The sequence below is a fragment of the Arachis ipaensis genome, chromosome B2, assembly GCF_059453495.1.
Source record: "Arachis ipaensis isolate K30076 ecotype BB chromosome B2, ASM5945349v1, whole genome shotgun sequence".
Lineage (NCBI taxonomy): Eukaryota > Viridiplantae > Streptophyta > Magnoliopsida > Fabales > Fabaceae > Arachis > Arachis ipaensis.
This window is the reverse complement of record NC_142437.1, coordinates 10,006,644-10,025,510: the sequence shown is the minus strand read 5'-3', so window position 1 is coordinate 10,025,510 and position 18,867 is coordinate 10,006,644. Positions and strand designations below refer to the sequence as shown.

Below are 18,867 nucleotides of genomic sequence, written 5' to 3'. Positions count from 1 at the left end.
AAAAGAGAGGCGGAGGATGGTTCCCATGAATTTCTACGAGTCCTACGTTGAAGGTGGCATCCACCAGCCACTTGTGTGTTGCAATGCAATTATAGGCGAAAGAGTTGGTTAGCAATTCAAACATGAAACTGGTATGGTATTGTATTCAATCCGAATTGAATACATCATTATTTTGTCATCACGGTAGATGCAGTGGCTGTTCCCGTGGTGATCACGCGCCGTGGCTGAGTCTGAGCATTCTTACTATTATTAGAAATTAAAAATAATGGCGTATAGAAGAAAGCAAGCAGGATTGTCAAGGGCTTCCACCTTCAAGGAAGAGTTTCATTTGCAGCAACAACCATTGGATTCATCGCTGGAAAATAATGGAATTGCAACTACAAACATGAACGATGCTTCTCGTCATCTTCGTTCATCAGCAACTTTGTCCTCTTCCTTTTCCTTTACTCCAACATCTTCGACATCCTCCCTCGCTGCTGCTCAGGCCATCAAAGCCTCTCTTCGTGATCCATCCTCCCTCTCTTTTTCCTCCACTAAATCTTCTTTTGCCGCCCCTGAACATCACCGATCCAAGGTTTTATTATTATTATTTGTTACTATCGCTCTTCGTCGTTTCTCCATTTTTTCTATTGTTTAATTATTCCCTTCGTTTTTTTAATTTTACTAAACTTTTTAAATAATTTTTTATATATTTTTTTAATTAAATTTTTATACTTATCAGATTTTATTATTAAGTCTTATAGTCACAAAAATATTCAGTTAAGTAATAAGTTATTCATTTTATTTAATAGAATATTTTGTTAATTACAACATTTTCATCGTAACAAAAATTTAATTACAAAATAGAGGCCCAATAAAAAATATAAAAATTTAATTAAAAATTTAATAAAATTATAAAAACTAATAGAATAATTAATTTTTTTTTATTTGGCCCAACGTTAGATGTAAAATTAGTTAATATGGTAAATATTTTATACTTTAACGAGACGAAGTTTACATGCAGTCATATGATATTAGCGGAGATGCTTTAGGGAGAGGTGACTCCAAGTCTGGTTTTTGGGGAGTGGTGGCTCAAAAAGGCAAGGATATTCTGGACGACAACGATAAACTAAGATTGCAATCTTTTAATAATACCTTTGCTCCAGCTGCTCGACCTTATCAGGTGACTAGATTTAGATGCCTCCTTTATGCCTTTATAATTTAAATAGGTTATCAGGTGTTTCAATATTAACATTTTAGTAATTTTAATTATTAATCTTTATTATAATGTAAAAAGCTAAGGTTATCAGGTATTTGACCTTCAACACTCTGTCATATATATTTTTTTTTTAGACTTATGTGCAAAAATACTAATGTAACTAATTAATGGTCTAAAATGATACAATCTCTTGGTGGTGTAGTATTATTGTACTACTAATACACTATTTTGTTTGAATTGGTTGGTTCAGGAAGGGAAAACAGGAGAGCTGAGAAGTCAATTAATAAAGGCGAATGTAAATGGTAGTTTTCCTGATCGCGAAGACTCAAATAAAGACACTGGGACGTGGAATCCATGGCCTCAGCAATCAGGAGGCCCCACATCCAACCCCACCGCTATCCATGAAACTCAACTCAAGGCATCCCGCGACGTAAGGTGGCAACCATGTAATTAATTATAATCTGCATCCATATATAAAACAGAGCAGAATGTATGTTTCATACGCAGAGGGTAGAGAAATAGAAGAAGACATTGTCTTTTTCTCTTATTTATTTGTTTGTTTTGATTTCTAATAGGTGAAAGACGTGCTGTTATTCATGTAAAGTTGATAATTAAAAATTCTTAAAATTTTTTTTGGTGACTGGAAATTCTTAAAATGATAATTCAATCAAATTATCTAACAATTCTAAATTATCAATTTCACGTAAAAAAAAAATATATTACTGAGTTTTTACCTTTCTAATATAACATGACAAGCACAACTTGTGTTTTTTTATTGGGTTACAGGTGGCAATGGCAACTGCTGCTAAAGCAAAACTACTTCTGCGGGAGCTAAAAACCGTTAAAGCAGATTTGGCTTTTGCTAAAGCAAGGTGTGCTCAACTAGAAGAAGAGAACAAGTTACTTCGGGACCGTGAGGGTCGTGAGAAGGGACAAAACCGTGCAGATGATGATTTGGTACATCATCTTCTTCCATTGCTTTTTGTTCATTATATTACATCAAAGAAATGAGAAAACTTTAAAATTCATCGGCAATTTTAGTTTATATTGGTTAACAATTTTAGTTAATAGTCTAATACTTTTAATTAATACTTTTAAATATTATTAATTAATTACATGACAAAAATAATAAATTATATTAGTCTTAGTACTATTCTAAAAAAATTATGAATAAAAATATAACTTCACATATTTTGAGTATCTAGTAATATCTTAATAAATAGGCAGTCATATTATATTTATATAAAAAAATTAACTATTAAATTAATCATAAATATAAAATACATATTAAAATATAAAATATATATTAATAAATAAAATAAAAAATATTATATACACACTAAAATTAATTATTAAAATTAGTTATTATATATTTGAATATAAATATACGAGTAGTTTAATTTATTATGAATATATATTTTTAGATTTTAATACATATATTTTATATTTTTTATAATTAATTTTAGTATATATTTAGTATAATTAATATAAAATATATATTGACTAATTTAACAACTAATTTTTTATATGTATATAATAAGTAATTAAATAAGTAAGATTACAATGAATACATCCTCACATCTTAACTATCAAAAATTCAAAATATCTTTATATAACTAACAAGCAATACATAAATAAAATGATTATTTATATAAATATAATAATTAAAAAATATTAAATAAATTGACATATTTGATTAAACTGCTTATTTGACAGATTCGGCTTCAACTAGAGACGCTTCTGGCGGAGAAGGCTCGGTTGGCAAATGAGAATGAGACATGTTGTCGTGAAAATCGTTTTCTAAGGGAGATCGTGGAGTACCATCAACTGAGTATGCAAGATGTAGTGTCTCTAGATGATGATGATGAGGAGGGCATGGATGAAGTCACAGAGCTATATCCTATAGATACCAATGGCATGCTATCCATCTTTCGTGGACCACAAGAAAAAAAAGAGGAACAGGATCATGAAGATAAGAATGTATCGAAAGATGATCATAATGAGGTTTCTCCTAGTATCTCAGCTTCTGTAGATGAGCAAGCAAAAAAATAATGAAACCTTTATAAATATGCATATAAATAAATATGCATAATGTATTCATTGTAATTTGTAACACTTTTGGCCAATCAAAAACTCGAAAAAGAAAAAGTTCTTATACAGTTTCTCCTCGTTATTACCAATTAACAAACGTAAAAGAAGAATAGAGGGTTCGGGTTAGTTGTTGTGTGTGCAGAACACTCATTTTTCAGTTGATTTTGTAACTTGTTCCACGAGTCAGACGATTTTGTGATTTTTGTAACAAGTTTCTTTAATCAGATATTCACTTTTTTCTTTTAATTTTTTCAAAGTACATATTTTGTAGCTAAAGAATTTTAAAAAATACTATTAACGTTTAATTTAATTAAATTTTGTTTTTAAATCATTTGAAAATAAATTTTAATTCTATTCTTATGCTTAATCTTTTTTATAATGAGTCGTTATTTATTTTTTTTCCACAGTTTTATTTTTCTCTAATTTTAAATCTAAATCTATACTGAAATCTACACACTAACTCCAAATCAACTCTAACCCCAACAATACTAATTGTCATTGTTGTTGCTCCCAACTCTATGAACTATTGCTATTATCTAATGTAGGAGCATATGACTTTATATTTGTGTCGTTAATTAAAATAGCTTACTTTAGCATATATTATTATATATATTGTGTTATGAGTTAGTCCCACGTTGTCCAAGTCATGAAGATTTTCTCCTCCCCTACTAATATAAATATGCATATGTATTTCTTTTGCTTATGAGGTGGAGTTGATTGAGTTATATATTAAATAAGCTGTATGTTTATTTTTCTCTAGACTCTTTGAGAGTAAGAGGTGCATCCTTGACTTAGCCAATCAAGATGAGTTGTTGGCTACTTTCACCATAGTAGGACTGTTAACCTCGCCAAGATTGGTGACCCAAATGACGTTCCGATGTCAGTTTGGTATTAGAGCAAGGTCGGTCATCGCCTTATTCCAGTAAAATTGTTATTTCGTTCGTGGGTACAGATATTTAGTGCGGTGCTCTCGCTGTTGGTACGAGTCGTCGTCAGTGCAGATTGTCTTCTGCGGAGTTCCGATAATATCGTTCTTTTCTCTTCTTTGGTGCCTTTACCGTTGTTGATGATCTTAGTGCATTCCCATCATTATAATCATTGGTACATTCCCATCATCGTTGTCATCATCATCATCATCATCATAACATCGGTGCCCAAGCATCAACCTCATCGCATAGTAGTAAAAGATGGCTCCAAAGCGTAGAACTACTCAAGAGATTGAAATGGAGGAGTTACGCTGTCAAGTTAAGGAGTTGCAAAAGCAACTTGCAAAATATGAAGCCGCTCAAAATAATCATGACAAGCAGAATGAAGACAGTTATTCTTGCGAAGATGATAATAAAAATCCATTTCATTATTCTTCTTCGTCTGAAGATTTTTCCACAAGAAGAGCACGACACACGAAAGTTAAAGACTTAGGAATTAAAATTGATATTCCTGAGTTTGAAGAGAGACTCCAACCAGATGATTTTATCGATTGGCTTTGCACAATGGAAAGAGTGTCCGAGTTAAAAGACATTTTTGGACAACAAGCGCGTGAAGCTTGTAGTAATCAAGTTGAAGAAGCATGCATCAGTTTGGTGGGAGAATCTCAAGTATTAGCGAGAAAGAGAAGGAAGAAGAAAGATCAAGACATGGGATAAAATGCGTCGTGAGCTCAAGCGCAAGTTCCTTCCTGAATATTACAGGCAAGACACCTTCATCAAATTTCACAATTTAAAGCAAAAGTCATTATCTATAGAAGAATATATAATGGACTTTGAAGAGTTGCTTATGAAATGTGATATTCAAGAGCCTGAAGAACAAACAATTGCTTGTTATCTTGGAGGATTGAGTCAAAAAATTTCTGATGTTATTCAGCTACAACCATATTGGATCTTAGATGATGTCATTAGGCTATCATTAAGGATTGAAAAGCAAAGCATACAAAGAAAAAATACTCAGTCGTCAAAAGACAAAAATGTCATCATTGATGTTCAACAAGAAGTGAAGGCAGGATCTTTTAAAAGCAACATGGATCGTGGATCATCAGATAAGAAATACTTTAAATCTCAAAATTTTTGGCATATTGCTGCTGATTGTCCAAATAGAAGGGTTATTACTCTTACCGAAGAAAAGATAAATGAAGAACCAATCAAGGAGTAAGAGGAGAAATGTGAGGTTGACTATACTATTGAAGAAGTTTCAGCCGATTGTAGAGAAGTTTTAGTAGTTTGTCGAAACTTGAATATTGCAAGCAAGGGCGGAGACACATAGGAGTGAAGACAATGGCCCCCCAAAATTTTAATTTTTGATTCATAATTATTGGATGACGAGAATCAACAAAACTATATATATAATTATTTCTAAACTTCCAACTAACGTTATTTTATTAGTCCTTTAATCCATAACAAAAAAAAGCAGTCTATTTTTGTATAGTGTTAATAAAATATAATAGTTCTAGGCCTAGTCCATTTTTATTTAAAAAATAAAATATAAATCCCTATTCTTCTTCCAATGTTCTCGTCCACTCAAAATTTTCACTTTCACTTTGCAGCGGTAACAACACTTTAATCTTCTATTCTTTGACTTTTTTTATTTATTTTGCAGATTAAAAAAAAATAGTAGTTCAACAAGTAGTTCTTCATTCTTCTTTTCCAAAAAATATTTTATTTTTATTTTTTTTATTTCAAGAGAATTATTTAACTAACAACAAAGATACATAGTCATATAAAAATAGAACAGATAAATTGTATTTAATATTACAATTTCTTAAGGACTAGTAAATATTACGTTGTATGATGAAAGGATAGGAAGAATAAATTATATACATTTAGCGTTGTAATTTTTTGTTTAAAGTTTTTTTTATTATTATTTTTCTATTAGTCTTACCTAATTTTTTTATGTTTTTTATATATTTGGTTATTTACTTAATTTACTATTATTTGTTAATTAAGTTTATGTTATTATACATTAGTTTGTATATTTAGTTTTTTTATTAATTAACTATTTAATTATAATTTTGTATTATTTATACTACAATACTAGTATTATTGTTTTGAATTTTAATATCCTATTTTAAATTGAAATATAATTTTTATATTTTATAAAGATTATAGACTATAATTTATACTTTTTGCTAAATATAATTTTAATTATAGGAACTTATTTGGCCATTTGAATTATGGGTAAGTTCAAAATCATTGATATATTTTTTAAAAGAAAGGATCAAGAGGATGAAGATACTTCTACTATTACTACTCCAATACTTGAGGGGTCATCAAATTTTATTACTTCAAGTTCTCCATTGAATAGCTCAAACGACTTCTTCCTGATCAACTGGATGTTTTTTATTTGGAAAAAGATCTTCGAATGCGACCAATGATTTGAAAGTTCTCTCCAAATCAAAGAGATGAAATCCGTTGGGTTTATATTAAAGTTGGGCCAAATCAACCAATTCTTGATAACTATCCATTTTCTGGTGATAAAAATTATCGTGGCTTTCAAGCTTCATGGTTTAAATTGTTCCCATCTTGATTAGAATATTCTATAGAAGATGATGCCATATATTGTTTTTCATGCTTTCTTTTTGCTAAGGAACCTTGAATCAACACGGGTTCAAATGCTTTTATTGAAAATGGTTTTAAGAATTGGAAGAAAGTAAATAGTGGAAAAGAATATGCTCTTTTGAATCACATTGGCAAAGGTCCCAACTCATTTCATCATAAGGCGCTAAAATCATGGGATGATTTGATGAAACAATCACAACATATCGACAGACTTCTTCATAAGCAAACATCAGAAGAGATTGAAAATAATCGAATTCGACTAGGAGCATCTATAGATTGTATTAGATGGTTGACATTTCAAGGTTGTGCCTATCGAGGACATGATGAAAGCCAAAGTTCAAGTAACAGAAGTAACTTTCAGGAAATGTTGAAATTTTTGGGATCTTTTACAATAAAAGAGTGAAAAATAATATTTTGAAAAATGCTCCAAAAAATGCTTTCAAATGATGTCCAACAAGAAATTTTAAATATTCTTGCTACTAAAGTGAAAAATTCAATTACAGAAGAGATTGGAGATGCCAAATTTTGTATTATTATTGATGAAGGTAGAGATGAATCTAAAAAGGAACAAATGACCATTGTTTTGAGATTTGTTACTCTAGATAATTTTATTAAAGAGAGATTCTTTGATCTTGTGCATGTCAGTGATACTTGTGCAACAACTTTAAAGAAAGAATTGATTTTTATCCTTTCTCATTATAATCTCCAAGTTGAAAATATTAGAGGTCAAGGGTATGATGGTGCTAGCAACATGCGAGGTGAGTGGAATGGTTTGCAAGCTTTATTTCTTAAAGATTCTCCACAAGCATATTATGTGTATTGTTTTGCTCATAGGTTACAATTAGCACTGGTGGCAGCTTTAAGAGAGGTACTTCAGATTCATGAATTTTTTACTCAATTAAACTCTATTGTCACTATTGTTAGTGCTTCTTCAAAAAAACATGATCAATTACAAGAAGTTCAAGCAATTGAAATGCAAACTTGGTTGTTCAAAATGAATTAGAAACAGGCAAAGGTGCGAATCAAGTAAGCACTTTACAAAGAGTTGGAGATACTCGATGGAGCTCTCACTTTAATTCTATTTGCAGTTTGGTAAAAATGTTCACTATTACCAACATTGTTCTCAATAATATCAATGAAGACGGAACAACTTATGCACAAAGAGATGAGTCTTATGGTGTTAATAAAACATTGTTGTCATTTGAATTTGTTTTCACTTTGCGCTTGATGAAAGAGATTATGGGAATCACTAATGTTCTTTGCCAAGCACTGCAACAACAATCTCAAGATATTCTTAATGCAATGCATGTTTTTTCTATATCGAAGTTACTTCTTCAACAATTAAGAGATGGTGGATGGTGTAATTTTTTTGCAAATAAAGATTTTTGTAAAAAGCATGAAATTCATGAAGTCCCAAATATGAGTGCACAATAGTTTTTGGAAGAGGTCGATCTCGTCAACCAAATAATGTGACAGTTGAGCACTCATATTAATGAGAAAATGTTTTTGGAAGATGTATTCTTAACAACAATTGACTCTCAAATATAAGAGTTGAATAGTAGATTTAATGAGCAAACAATAGAGCTTTTGACTTTAAGTTGTTCTTTGGATCCTAAGGACAATTTTAAATCATTTAACATTGAAGAAATTAGCAAGTTAGCAGAGAAGTTTTATCCCCTTGACTTTCCTTCTAATGAGCTAAATATTTTGAAATCTCAGTTGCAACATTATCAGCATGAAATACCAAATCATTTGAAAGGCGTTGGTACACTTTCTGAATTGTGCAACAAGTTACAAGAAATGGGAAAATCAAGAACTTATCACATGGTTGATAGATTAATATATCTTATTTTGACTCTACTAGTGTCTACAGCAACAACAGAAAGAACTTTTTTAGCAATGAAAATTGTTAAGATAAGACTCCGAAGTAAGATGGCTGATGAATTTGTTGCAACCAATTTGGTCATCTATATAGAAAAAGAATTAGCAGGTATTTTTGACACAAATTCAATAATAGATGATTTTGAAAATAGAAAAAAACATCGAATAGCCTTTTCATGATACAAAATTGTAAGTGGTAACTTTTATATATTATTGTCTTACTTTGATTGAGATTATATATTTAATTTTTTTTAATTTTATCATTAGAAATAGTAATATAAAATATTTTTAGTAAATTATTAAACACGGCCCTCCTAAATAATTAGTCTAGCTCCGCCCCTGACTGCGAGGGTAATAGAAGACGAGAATTAGCGATGCCACAACATCTTTCACACAAGATGCACTATTAAAGATAAGGTTTGCAAGGTCATCATAGATAGCGGAAGTTGTGAAAATGTTGTCTCAAATTATATGGTAGACAAACTTAAGCTTCCAACCAAATTACATCATCATCCTTATAACTTGCATTAGTTAAAAAAGGAGAATGAAGTTAAAGTAACAAAGCAATATTTAATCCAATTTTCTATGGAAAATAATTACAAGGATAAAGTGTGGTGTGATGTCATTCCGATAGACATGTTTCACTTACTGTTAGGACGTCCTTGACAATATGATCATCGAGCTATTCATGATGGTTTCAAAAATACATACTATTTTATCAAAGATGGCAAGAAGATCGTATTAACTCTGTTACGACATGTAGATGGTCAAAAGAATCAAGTTGAGCTATGCCTTTTCACATCTTTTAAGACCAAATGCACTCACCAATGGAATTTTTTGCCAATACAGGCGGAGTTTTTTTCAACTCATGGAGGATAATGCATGAGCTCTTTCCAACCCAGGGAGAATGATGCATGAGCATATGTCTTTACGTTTGTGTCGTTAATTAAAGCAGCCTAGTTTAACATAAATTATTATATTGTGTTATGAGTTAGTCCCACATTGTCCAAGTCGTAAAGGTTTTTTTCTCCGCTACTAGTATAAATATGCATATGTACCCTTTTTGCTTATGAGGATGAGTTGATTGAGTTATATATATTAAATAAGTTGTGTGCTTATTTTTCTCTAGACTTTTTGAGAGTAAGAAGTGCATCCTTGGCTTAGCCAACCAAGGTGATTTCTTGGCTACTTTCACCATAGTGGGATTGTTAACCTCGTCAAGATTGGTGACCCAAGTGACATCCCGACATCACTATCAACAAAATAGAATTAGCGATAAGATTTTTTGTTTTTTGCTTTTGGACAAATTAAACAAGAACCAGAAGACAACAAGAGAAAAAGGCTAAAAAGCTTTAGCAACGTCTCTCTAGAAAAGGTGGTCTAGCGTGCCTCCACAGGCTCTAACCACATCAGGTAATCTCTGCTATCCTTCGCACCAACTTTGGCAAGTCAATCAGTAGCGCTGTTAGCATCACACTTGATAAGATTGAACTAAACATTCCAATATCGAATCAGCAACTCCTGAATTTTCTTTATAAGATCTATGTCACAAGCATTATCAGAATTTCAAATACCACCCAAAAAAGGAAGACATCTAAACTATATGTTTCATATATAACTTGTTGGAAGCCACACTCCCATGCCAGGACCGCAAAGAGCTCGCACCTCTTTATGATCCAGGCAGGAAGAGCCCTAGAGCAACCAAGAATCCAAGTACTTGCATAATTCCTTAAGAGACACCCAAAATCTGCAAACCCCTACTCATCATAATATATACTAACATCACAATTAATTTTTATCACATTCTATGAAGGAGGTCACCAAATCGGACTTTGCAATGGAGAGTTAGCTAAGTAGAAGAAGAACATTTGTCCTTGGATCTCATTCGCCTTAGATCTTGCTAGGTTAGCCATCCTTCTATCAGACCACTCAACAACGACACCAAAAATGTGTTGGCATCTATGTCTTCAAATCCACCAAATTGTTGATGCAAAGATAAACTCTCTTCCCTTGATATTATTTCTTAACCTACCGCTCATAAAAATTGTCCTTTCTTCGGAGAACAAGACTCACCCAAATTGCTTTGGTTGCCTTACACTCCCTAAGATAATGTAGGACCGGGTCATGTTATATTGAGGATAAATATCAGAATCAGCAAGACCTCTTCTAAAGCAAAAAATAGCAATTGGGAGGGCCTTATTGACCGCCAACCAAATAAGCATCTTAAATTTTTTTGAAATCTTTAATTTTCACAACCAAGACCAATTAATCCCATTGTTTTAGAATAAATGACCATTTGTACCCATAAAAGATGATAACGTTGACATATGTACCCACAATAGATCGAAAACTGATCTTGTACCCACGTAAGATGCCTTCCATATGACAAAAGTACCATGTTTTAGTTATGCACTTGCTTCGTTATTATCTGAACTTACGTGGCACCCCAGCCCTCCAAAGTCCTATCCCTCTTCAATTGCAATTTTAATTTCAACCAGCCATCCCTATTCCATGGCGGTAGCTTCATCATCTTCTGTTGCTACCGCCGCTCTTCGCCACTACTCTGGTTCTGAACACTACAAGAATATGGCTGATTAGCTACCACAAAAAGAGTCGTAAAATCATCGCTAATCTGACGCAAAATATAATTTGTGACGGCTTAGCTACCTCCTAGCAACTAATGGTTTCCTCTCTAATTACAAATCGCAAATCAGTGAGGCAAACACAACAGTCGCTAATTCATCAGAAAGTTTTTTTAGCTACTGAATAGATAGTCGCAAATCAATCACTAAAGTAAAAGCTAATTCAATAGAAGAAATGGACTGAATGTTAGTCGCTAATTAGTGATAAACTCTACTGTAGCAGACTCATCGCTAAATGCAAGCTAACTTTGTCGACAAAATAGAATGATTAGTTGACGCTAATTAGCGAGGAATTTTTCTGAACCTAACTCGTCGCAAGTTGTCCGCTAATATGTAACAGCCCAGACCACCCACTAGCACGATATTGTCCGCTTTGGCACACAAGGCTTCACGGTTTTGCCTTTGATGATAGGGATGATAGCCGAAGCACCCCACACTCACTCATCAAAATGCGTCAAGCTAGGGAGAGGTATCCACACCCTTATAAGGCATGCTTCGTTCCCCTCCCCAACCGATGTGGGACCTTACATCCACCCCCTAAGAGAGCCTAATGCCCTCGCTGGCACATCGATTCGGGCTCTGACTCTGACACCATCTGTAACAGCCCAGACCACCCGCTAGCACGATATTTTCCGCTTTGGCACACAAGGCCTCACAGTTTTGCCTTTGATGATAGGGATGATAGCCGAAGCCCCCCACACTCACTCGTCAAAATGCGTCATGCTAGGGAGAGGTATCCACACCCTTATAAGGCATGCTTCGTTCTCCTCCCCAACCAATGTGGGACCTTACAATCCACCCCCCTAAGGGAGCCCAGCGCCCTCGTTGGCACATCGATTCAGGCTCTGGCTCTGATACCATCTGTAACAGCCGAGACTACCCGCTAGCACGATATTGTCCGCTTTGGCACACAAGGCCTCACGGTTTTGCCTTTGACGATAGGGATGATAGCCGACGTCCCCCACACTCACTCGTCAAAATGCGTCATGCTAGGGAGAGGTATCCACACCCTTATAAGGTATGCTTCGTTTCCATCCCCAACCGATAAGGTCTCAGATCGGTTGGGGAGGAGAAAACGAAGCATGCCTTATAAAGGTGTGGATACCTCTCCCTAGCATGACGCGTTTTGACGAGTGAGTGTGGTGGGCTTCGGCTATCATCCCTATCGTTAAAGGCAAAATCGTGAGGCCTTGTGTGCTGTAGCAGACAATATCGTGCTAGCGGGTGGTTTGGACTGTTACAGATGGTATCAGAGCCAGAGCCCGGATCGATGTGCCAGCAAGGGCCCTAGGCTCCCTTAAGGGAGTGGATTGTAAGGTCCCACATCAGTTGGGGAGGGGACGAAGCATGCCTTATAAGGGTGTGGATACCTCTCTCTAGCATGACGCGTTTTGACGAGTTTGTGTGGGGGCTTCGGCTATCATCCCTATCATCAAAGGCAAAACCGTGAGGCCTTGTGTGTCAAAGTGGACAATATCGTGCTAGCGGGTAGTCTGAGCGGTTACAGATGGTATCAGAGCTCTAGATCTGAAAGGTCAAGAGTTCGATCCTAGGTGAACCCCAAAATCAGCTTAAACTTTTGGGATGAGTGGTTTCATGACATGGTATCAGAGCCGGAGCCCGGATCGATGTGCTAGCGAGAACGCTATGCTCCCTTAGGGGGTGGATTATAAGGTCCCACATCAGTTGGGAAGGGGAACGAAGCATGCCTTATAAGGGTGTGGATACCTCTCCCTAGCATGACACATTTTTACGAGTGAGTGTGGGGGCTTCGTCTATCATCCCTATCGTCAAAAGCAAAACCGTGAGGCCTTGTGTGCCAAAACAAACAATATCGTGCTAGCGGGTGGTTTGGGCTATTACAAGTGGTATCAGAGCCGGAGCCCGGATCGATGTGCCAGCGAGGGCGCTAGGCTCCCTTAGCGGGGTGAATTGTAAGGTCCCACATCAGTTGAGGAGGGGAACGAAGCATGCCTTATAAGGGTGTGTATACCTCTCCCTAGCATGACGTATTTTGAAGAGTGAGTGTGAGGGGCTTCTGCTATCATCCCTATCGTCAAAAGCAAAACTGTGAGGCCTTGTGTGTCAAAGCAGACAATATCGTGCTAGCGGGTGGTTTGGGCTGTTACAGATAGTATCAGAGCCGGAGTCTGGATTGATGTGCCAGCGAGGGCGCTGGGCTCCCTTAGAAGGGTGGATTGTAAGGTCCCACATCGGTTGGGGAGGGGAATGAAGCATGCCTTATAAGGGTGTGGATACCTCTTCCTAGCATGACGCATTTTGACGAGTGAGTGTGGGGGGCTTCGGCTATCATCCCTATCGTCAAAGGCAAAACCGTGAGGCCTTGTGTGCCAAAGCAGATAATATCCTGCTAACGGGTGGTCTGGGCTGTTACAAAGGACCTTTCTTGCGTCTCCTCCAGCTTTTGGATTAGCTGCCATAGTTGTATCTTTAGCTTCTTGCTCAGGAGATTCTGTGAGGTTCCTTCTTGCTGTTTGAGGTTGCTGCAGACGCCTCCGTAGGGTCCTCTCAGGTTCAGGATCAGGATCAAGAAGAGCTTCTCTATCCCTATTCCTACTCATAAACAAAAAGAAATAATCCAAGAAGAGAAAAAGAAAGGAGTGTCTATGTCAAAGTATAGAGAGTTCCTTGTGACTCACAAGTTGTGAGAGACTTAGATAAAAAGAAAAGAAAATAAAAGGTGTCTTTTATCAAAAGGGGTTTTCGAAAATAAAGAGAGAGAGAAAGAGTTGAGAATTTTCGAAAAAAAAGATGAGAGAGAATAAAGTAGAAGATTTTCGAAAAAAGAAGAGAGAGAAAAGAGTTAGAAATTTTCGAAAAAGATGAGAGAGAAAGGGGTTAGAAAGATTTGAAAAAGAGGAAAGAGAAAGAAGAATTAAAGAGACACCAAACTTTTAAAATTAAAATAAGATAAATCAAACAACTAACTAAAAAAAATAGAGTTCGAATTTAAAGAGATTTGAAATTTAAAAATGAAAAGTCAAATAAAGATTTTGAAATACAAAATTTGAAAAAGTCAAGAGAGAGACAAGATAAGATTAGATTTTAAAAATTTAAAAATTTTAAAATTTAAATTTAAAAGAAAGATAAATAAACAAAATACTAAACTTTTAAAATTTGAATTTAAATTAGAGATAAGATAAGTTTTTTTAAAAAAAAAAATTAAAAATTCAAATTTTAAAAGAAAGCAAAACTAACAAGATATTAAAATTTAAAATTTTAAAGTTGAAATAAGATAAGATAACAAAATTTTGAAAATCAAAGAAAATGATAAGATAAATAATTTAAAGATAGAAAAGTTAAATAAGAAAAACAAGATTACTAATCAAGACACCAAACTTAAAATTTTTGAATTTAAATTAAAAATTTTCGAAAATATAAAATATATTTTTGAAATAAAAAAAAAGAAAAACACTAGTAAGACGCCAAACTTAAAAATTTTGAAATTAAAGACACTAAATTTCGAAAAATTGAAAAGAAAAAACACTAAAAGACACCAAACTTAAAAATTTTGAAATCAAACAAGGAAAAACACAAAGAAAATTTCGAACACAAAGAAAGACAACAAGAACGGTTTTCGAAAAATCAATAAGAGAAAAATCAACAAGAACCAAAAGGACACCAAACTTAAAATATGACACAAGACTCAACAAAAAAAAATCATGACTAAGACAAATTTTGAAAAATATTAAGAAAAGAAACCAAGAAAGTTCGAAAAACAAGAAACACAATTAATAGGAAAACAGTAAAAAGTACCTGATCTAAGTAGCAAGACAACCGATAGTTTGTCAATCACGAACAATCCCCGACAATGATACCAAAAATTTGGGACGTGAAATTTGAACTCACACAACTAAACTGGCAAGTGCACCGGGTCGTCCAAGTAATACCTCAGGTGAGTGAGGGTCGATCCCACGAAAATTGTTGGATTGAGCAAGCTGTGGTTATCTTGCAGATCATAGTCAGGCGAATAGAAGGATAATTGTTGTTGTTGTAGGCGCATAAAACAAAACAATAAAGAACTAATATATAAACAATGATGGGAAATCAGTTAAGGCCTTGAAAATGTTTGTTCTTCCGGATTAATACTTCTTACTGACTACTTTAACAATGAGTGATTCATTCAATGGCAAGGCTGTAAGTGATTAAAGCCGGGGCTAGTGGTCATTAATCTCCTCTGATCCAGATCAAACGCCGGTGCTAATGGTCATCCAATCTGAACGAGGGTGAAGCTCACGTAATTCAATCTCTGGTGATCCTACTCAAAACACCACAAACAAGGTCAGATCTTCCGGATCGGAGAATGATGCTCATTATTCTAGCCTTAACACCACAGAGACCTCAATTACCCATGACTAATGAGATTTCATGTCATATATCCCAATTATCCCAGATACTCTCTTGGAACCTGTGATGTATTCTCAAGCTGTAGCTCAATACTATCCGGCTAAGGCTTCGCAAGAGCTCATGTAGAATAAGGGGTCATACTCTCGTTCCACCCCAGATTCATAAAGACGAAGAACAACAATACATCATAGATTGGAATCAAACATGTATTAAAGTAGAAAAGTAATGATATTAATCTATAGGAATGAGCAGAGCTCTTATCCTTAACTTAGGAGGTTTAGTTGCTCATACTTTACAGAAAAATAAAGAAAATGTATGATAGGTTCAAAAAGATCCTCTAACAAGAGTGATCTTCCTTCTATTTATACTAATAACTAGATCTAAAAAGATATTAATAATAATTAGAAATTACAAAAATGAGATAGACTAAGCTAAGGAGTGCGAAAATCTACTTCTGGGCCTACTTTGGTTGAGTGTTTCGTCCAAGCCTGGCGTCCAAATTGGGTGAGTGGGTGTTGAATGCTCACCAAGGGGTGTCCATGCTGCTTTGTGCTCCTTTGGTGGCATTGAACGCCAGTTTTGGGCATTCAACGTTGGCCTTGGTCCTTCTTGGGCGTTGAACACTAGAGAGGGGGTAAGTTTGGCGTTCAATGCCTGTTTTGAGCAGTCATTTCCAAAGCAAAGTATAGACTATTATATATTGTTGGAAAGATCTAGAAGTTCGCTTTCCAACGACATTGATAACGTATCAATTGAACCTCTGTAGCTCAAGCTTTGCTCGTTGGAATGCATGGAGGTCAGGATTTGACAACATCTCCTATCCTTTCTTTGCCTCTGAATCAGACTTTGCCAAAACTTGCCAATTTTATCCAAAAATTACCTAAAATCATAAGAAAAACAGAAAAACTCAAAGTAGTATCCAAAATGTGAATTTTGCACTAAAACATACTAAAACTTGCTAAAATGTGCTAAAAAATACTAAGAAAATGGTACTAAGAAGGGTACAAAATATCCACTCATCATTATTTTCTCACTCACCAAAAATGAATAGGCTAATAGCCCCTTTCTTATTCAAGTAGTGTAGATCTGTAAAAAAAATTGAATCATCACTATGGCCAAATGCTTATAGCAAATGCATTGAACATGAAACACAGATAATGGATGAAAATACATGGACCGGAAAACTCTTTAAAATGATTGAACACCACCAATGTTGATTTGTCCGCTCTATGTTAGTATAATATTAAAAATGTTTGTATGATCACAAATGTAGCAAAAACGTCAAACACAATGAAATTTATATAAGGCATAATTGTGATGTATGTATATGATTGCATATTAGTTTGTTATAAAAATCCATCAAATATATTGAAATTGAGCTATATTACTACAATGTAGTTTAACTTTTATGAGTAAGATGTATAAAATTAAATAGAAATGTTTGGTAACAAAAAAGAATTAACCAAAAAGAGTCAGAACTTACCTTATTTAGTATTAACCAAATAAGGTAAGTTCTGCCTTTTTTTAGTATTACCGAAATTAAATTTGAGGGTTCTTGTCTTTAAATATTTCATTATTTCTTATGAATTTTTTTATAATATTTACATCATAAATTCGCCTAAAACTTTCGTACTACGAAAACTAATATAGTTGTCTACCATATAGTTGCTCCTTTGATTGCTTATTCAACAGTGAAATAAATAAATAAATGAGAAGTAATGGGTATAAGACCCTAGATATCCATGAATATGTAAAAAATAATGGTTCATGCCTTTTAATATTTTTTTATCTGTAACACCGATTTACTAGGTAACACACTATCAGAGTAAAGCAATTTATTTTGAAATGATTTATTATGATTCATAGTAAATCATTTTAAGTTATATCGATTTATATAAAGACATTTTTAAAACAAAAGTCAAAATAGGACAATTTAGTAATATTGACAGTCAAATAATTTAAAAGGATAATTTATCCAATTTATTATATATAGTATACAATAATTATAAATTTATTCGAAAATTTTATCTTACAAAAACCAACGAAATCAAAAGGATAAAAAAAATCAATAGAGTTGTCTACTGTCACTACACCAAATTAACCATATAGTTACACTTGATTTGTGAACCTTATTTTAAGGTTCTCTATTCATTAATATGGTGACACAGATAATGGATTAAAATCAGACAGAACCGACCAGTTTGATCGGAAAACCGGATCTAATATCGGTCCGATCTAAGATTAGAACCGTTTAAAGTAGAAAACCGCCATGAATCGATCAAATTCGGAGTGAACTAGCCAAAACTGGTCAAATTGGATCGGACCGAACTACTCAATCCAGTTGAAGGCAAATCTACGACGCACCACAGTTTTGCAAGTCCACCATGCTCCATATGCCAAGTGTCAAGGCTTGTGATTTCTAAAATTTTTTCAAAAAGCTTGACATGGGTTTCAAACCGATTAACCCAAAGTTGCAGTAAGGACACTCTTACCACCAAACTGGCAATACTTGCTACCAATATATATACAAATTATAGTACATATAGCAATTTTTATTTTACTTATATTCAATTTATTTTAATTTTAAAGTCACTCATTTTTAAATCAATTATATTTTATTTAACTATAAATTTTATTAAATATATATAAATTAAAAAGATAAACAAAAACTTTATTAATCACAATTTATTTTTTCTTTTCATGATTATATGATATCTATTAATATTATTTTTCAATAAATACTTATAGTATATAATAACAGGTAAAGACTCACATACAGTTATATTCATATGAAGTTGATAGTTGAAAATTGTTAGACGATATTTAGTCAAACTTGTCAAATCATCTAACTGTTTTTAAATATCAACTTCACACGAAAATAACTGTATGTGAGTTTTTACCTATAATAATATAATAATACAATAAATATAAACTAATAAATAAAGTATTAAAATTTAAAAATGATAATTATTTTTATAAAAACAAAATAAAAGTACTTATAATAAAGAAAAAACAATTAAAATTTATATAATTATTTTATTATACCGGGTTAACCGGTTCTACCAGTGATCTACCGGTTAAACCAGTAATCCAGTGACCAATAACTTGACCGGTTCGATCACCGATTCGGTTTTGACAA

General features: G+C 33.6%; 1 protein-coding gene across 1 annotated transcript; it reads left to right on the top strand.

Annotated features, from left to right (window-relative positions):
* Window positions 1-134: 134 nt before the first annotated feature.
* Window positions 135-3,515, top strand: LOC107628167 (uncharacterized). Its single transcript, XM_088505276.1, has 5 exons — window positions 135-574; window positions 1,004-1,162; window positions 1,449-1,628; window positions 1,985-2,155; window positions 2,915-3,515. Exons 1-5 carry the CDS (start codon window positions 266-268, stop codon window positions 3,248-3,250), a joined length of 1,155 nt encoding a protein of 384 aa, XP_088361402.1. The 5' UTR covers window positions 135-265; the 3' UTR covers window positions 3,251-3,515.
* The last annotated feature ends 15,352 nt before the right edge of the window (window positions 3,516-18,867 follow it).

Bases quoted from the DNA above. Each gene is read 5' to 3' on its own strand.
- LOC107628167 (XM_088505276.1), top strand. From the start codon at position 266: ATGGCGTATAGAAGAAAGCAAGCAGGATTGTCAAGGGCTTCCACCTTC. The intron at 575-1,003 runs GTTTTATTATTA...GTTTACATGCAG, and splicing joins CTGAACATCACCGATCCAAG to TCATATGATATTAGCGGAGA. The intron at 1,163-1,448 runs GTGACTAGATTT...TGGTTGGTTCAG, and splicing joins CAGCTGCTCGACCTTATCAG to GAAGGGAAAACAGGAGAGCT.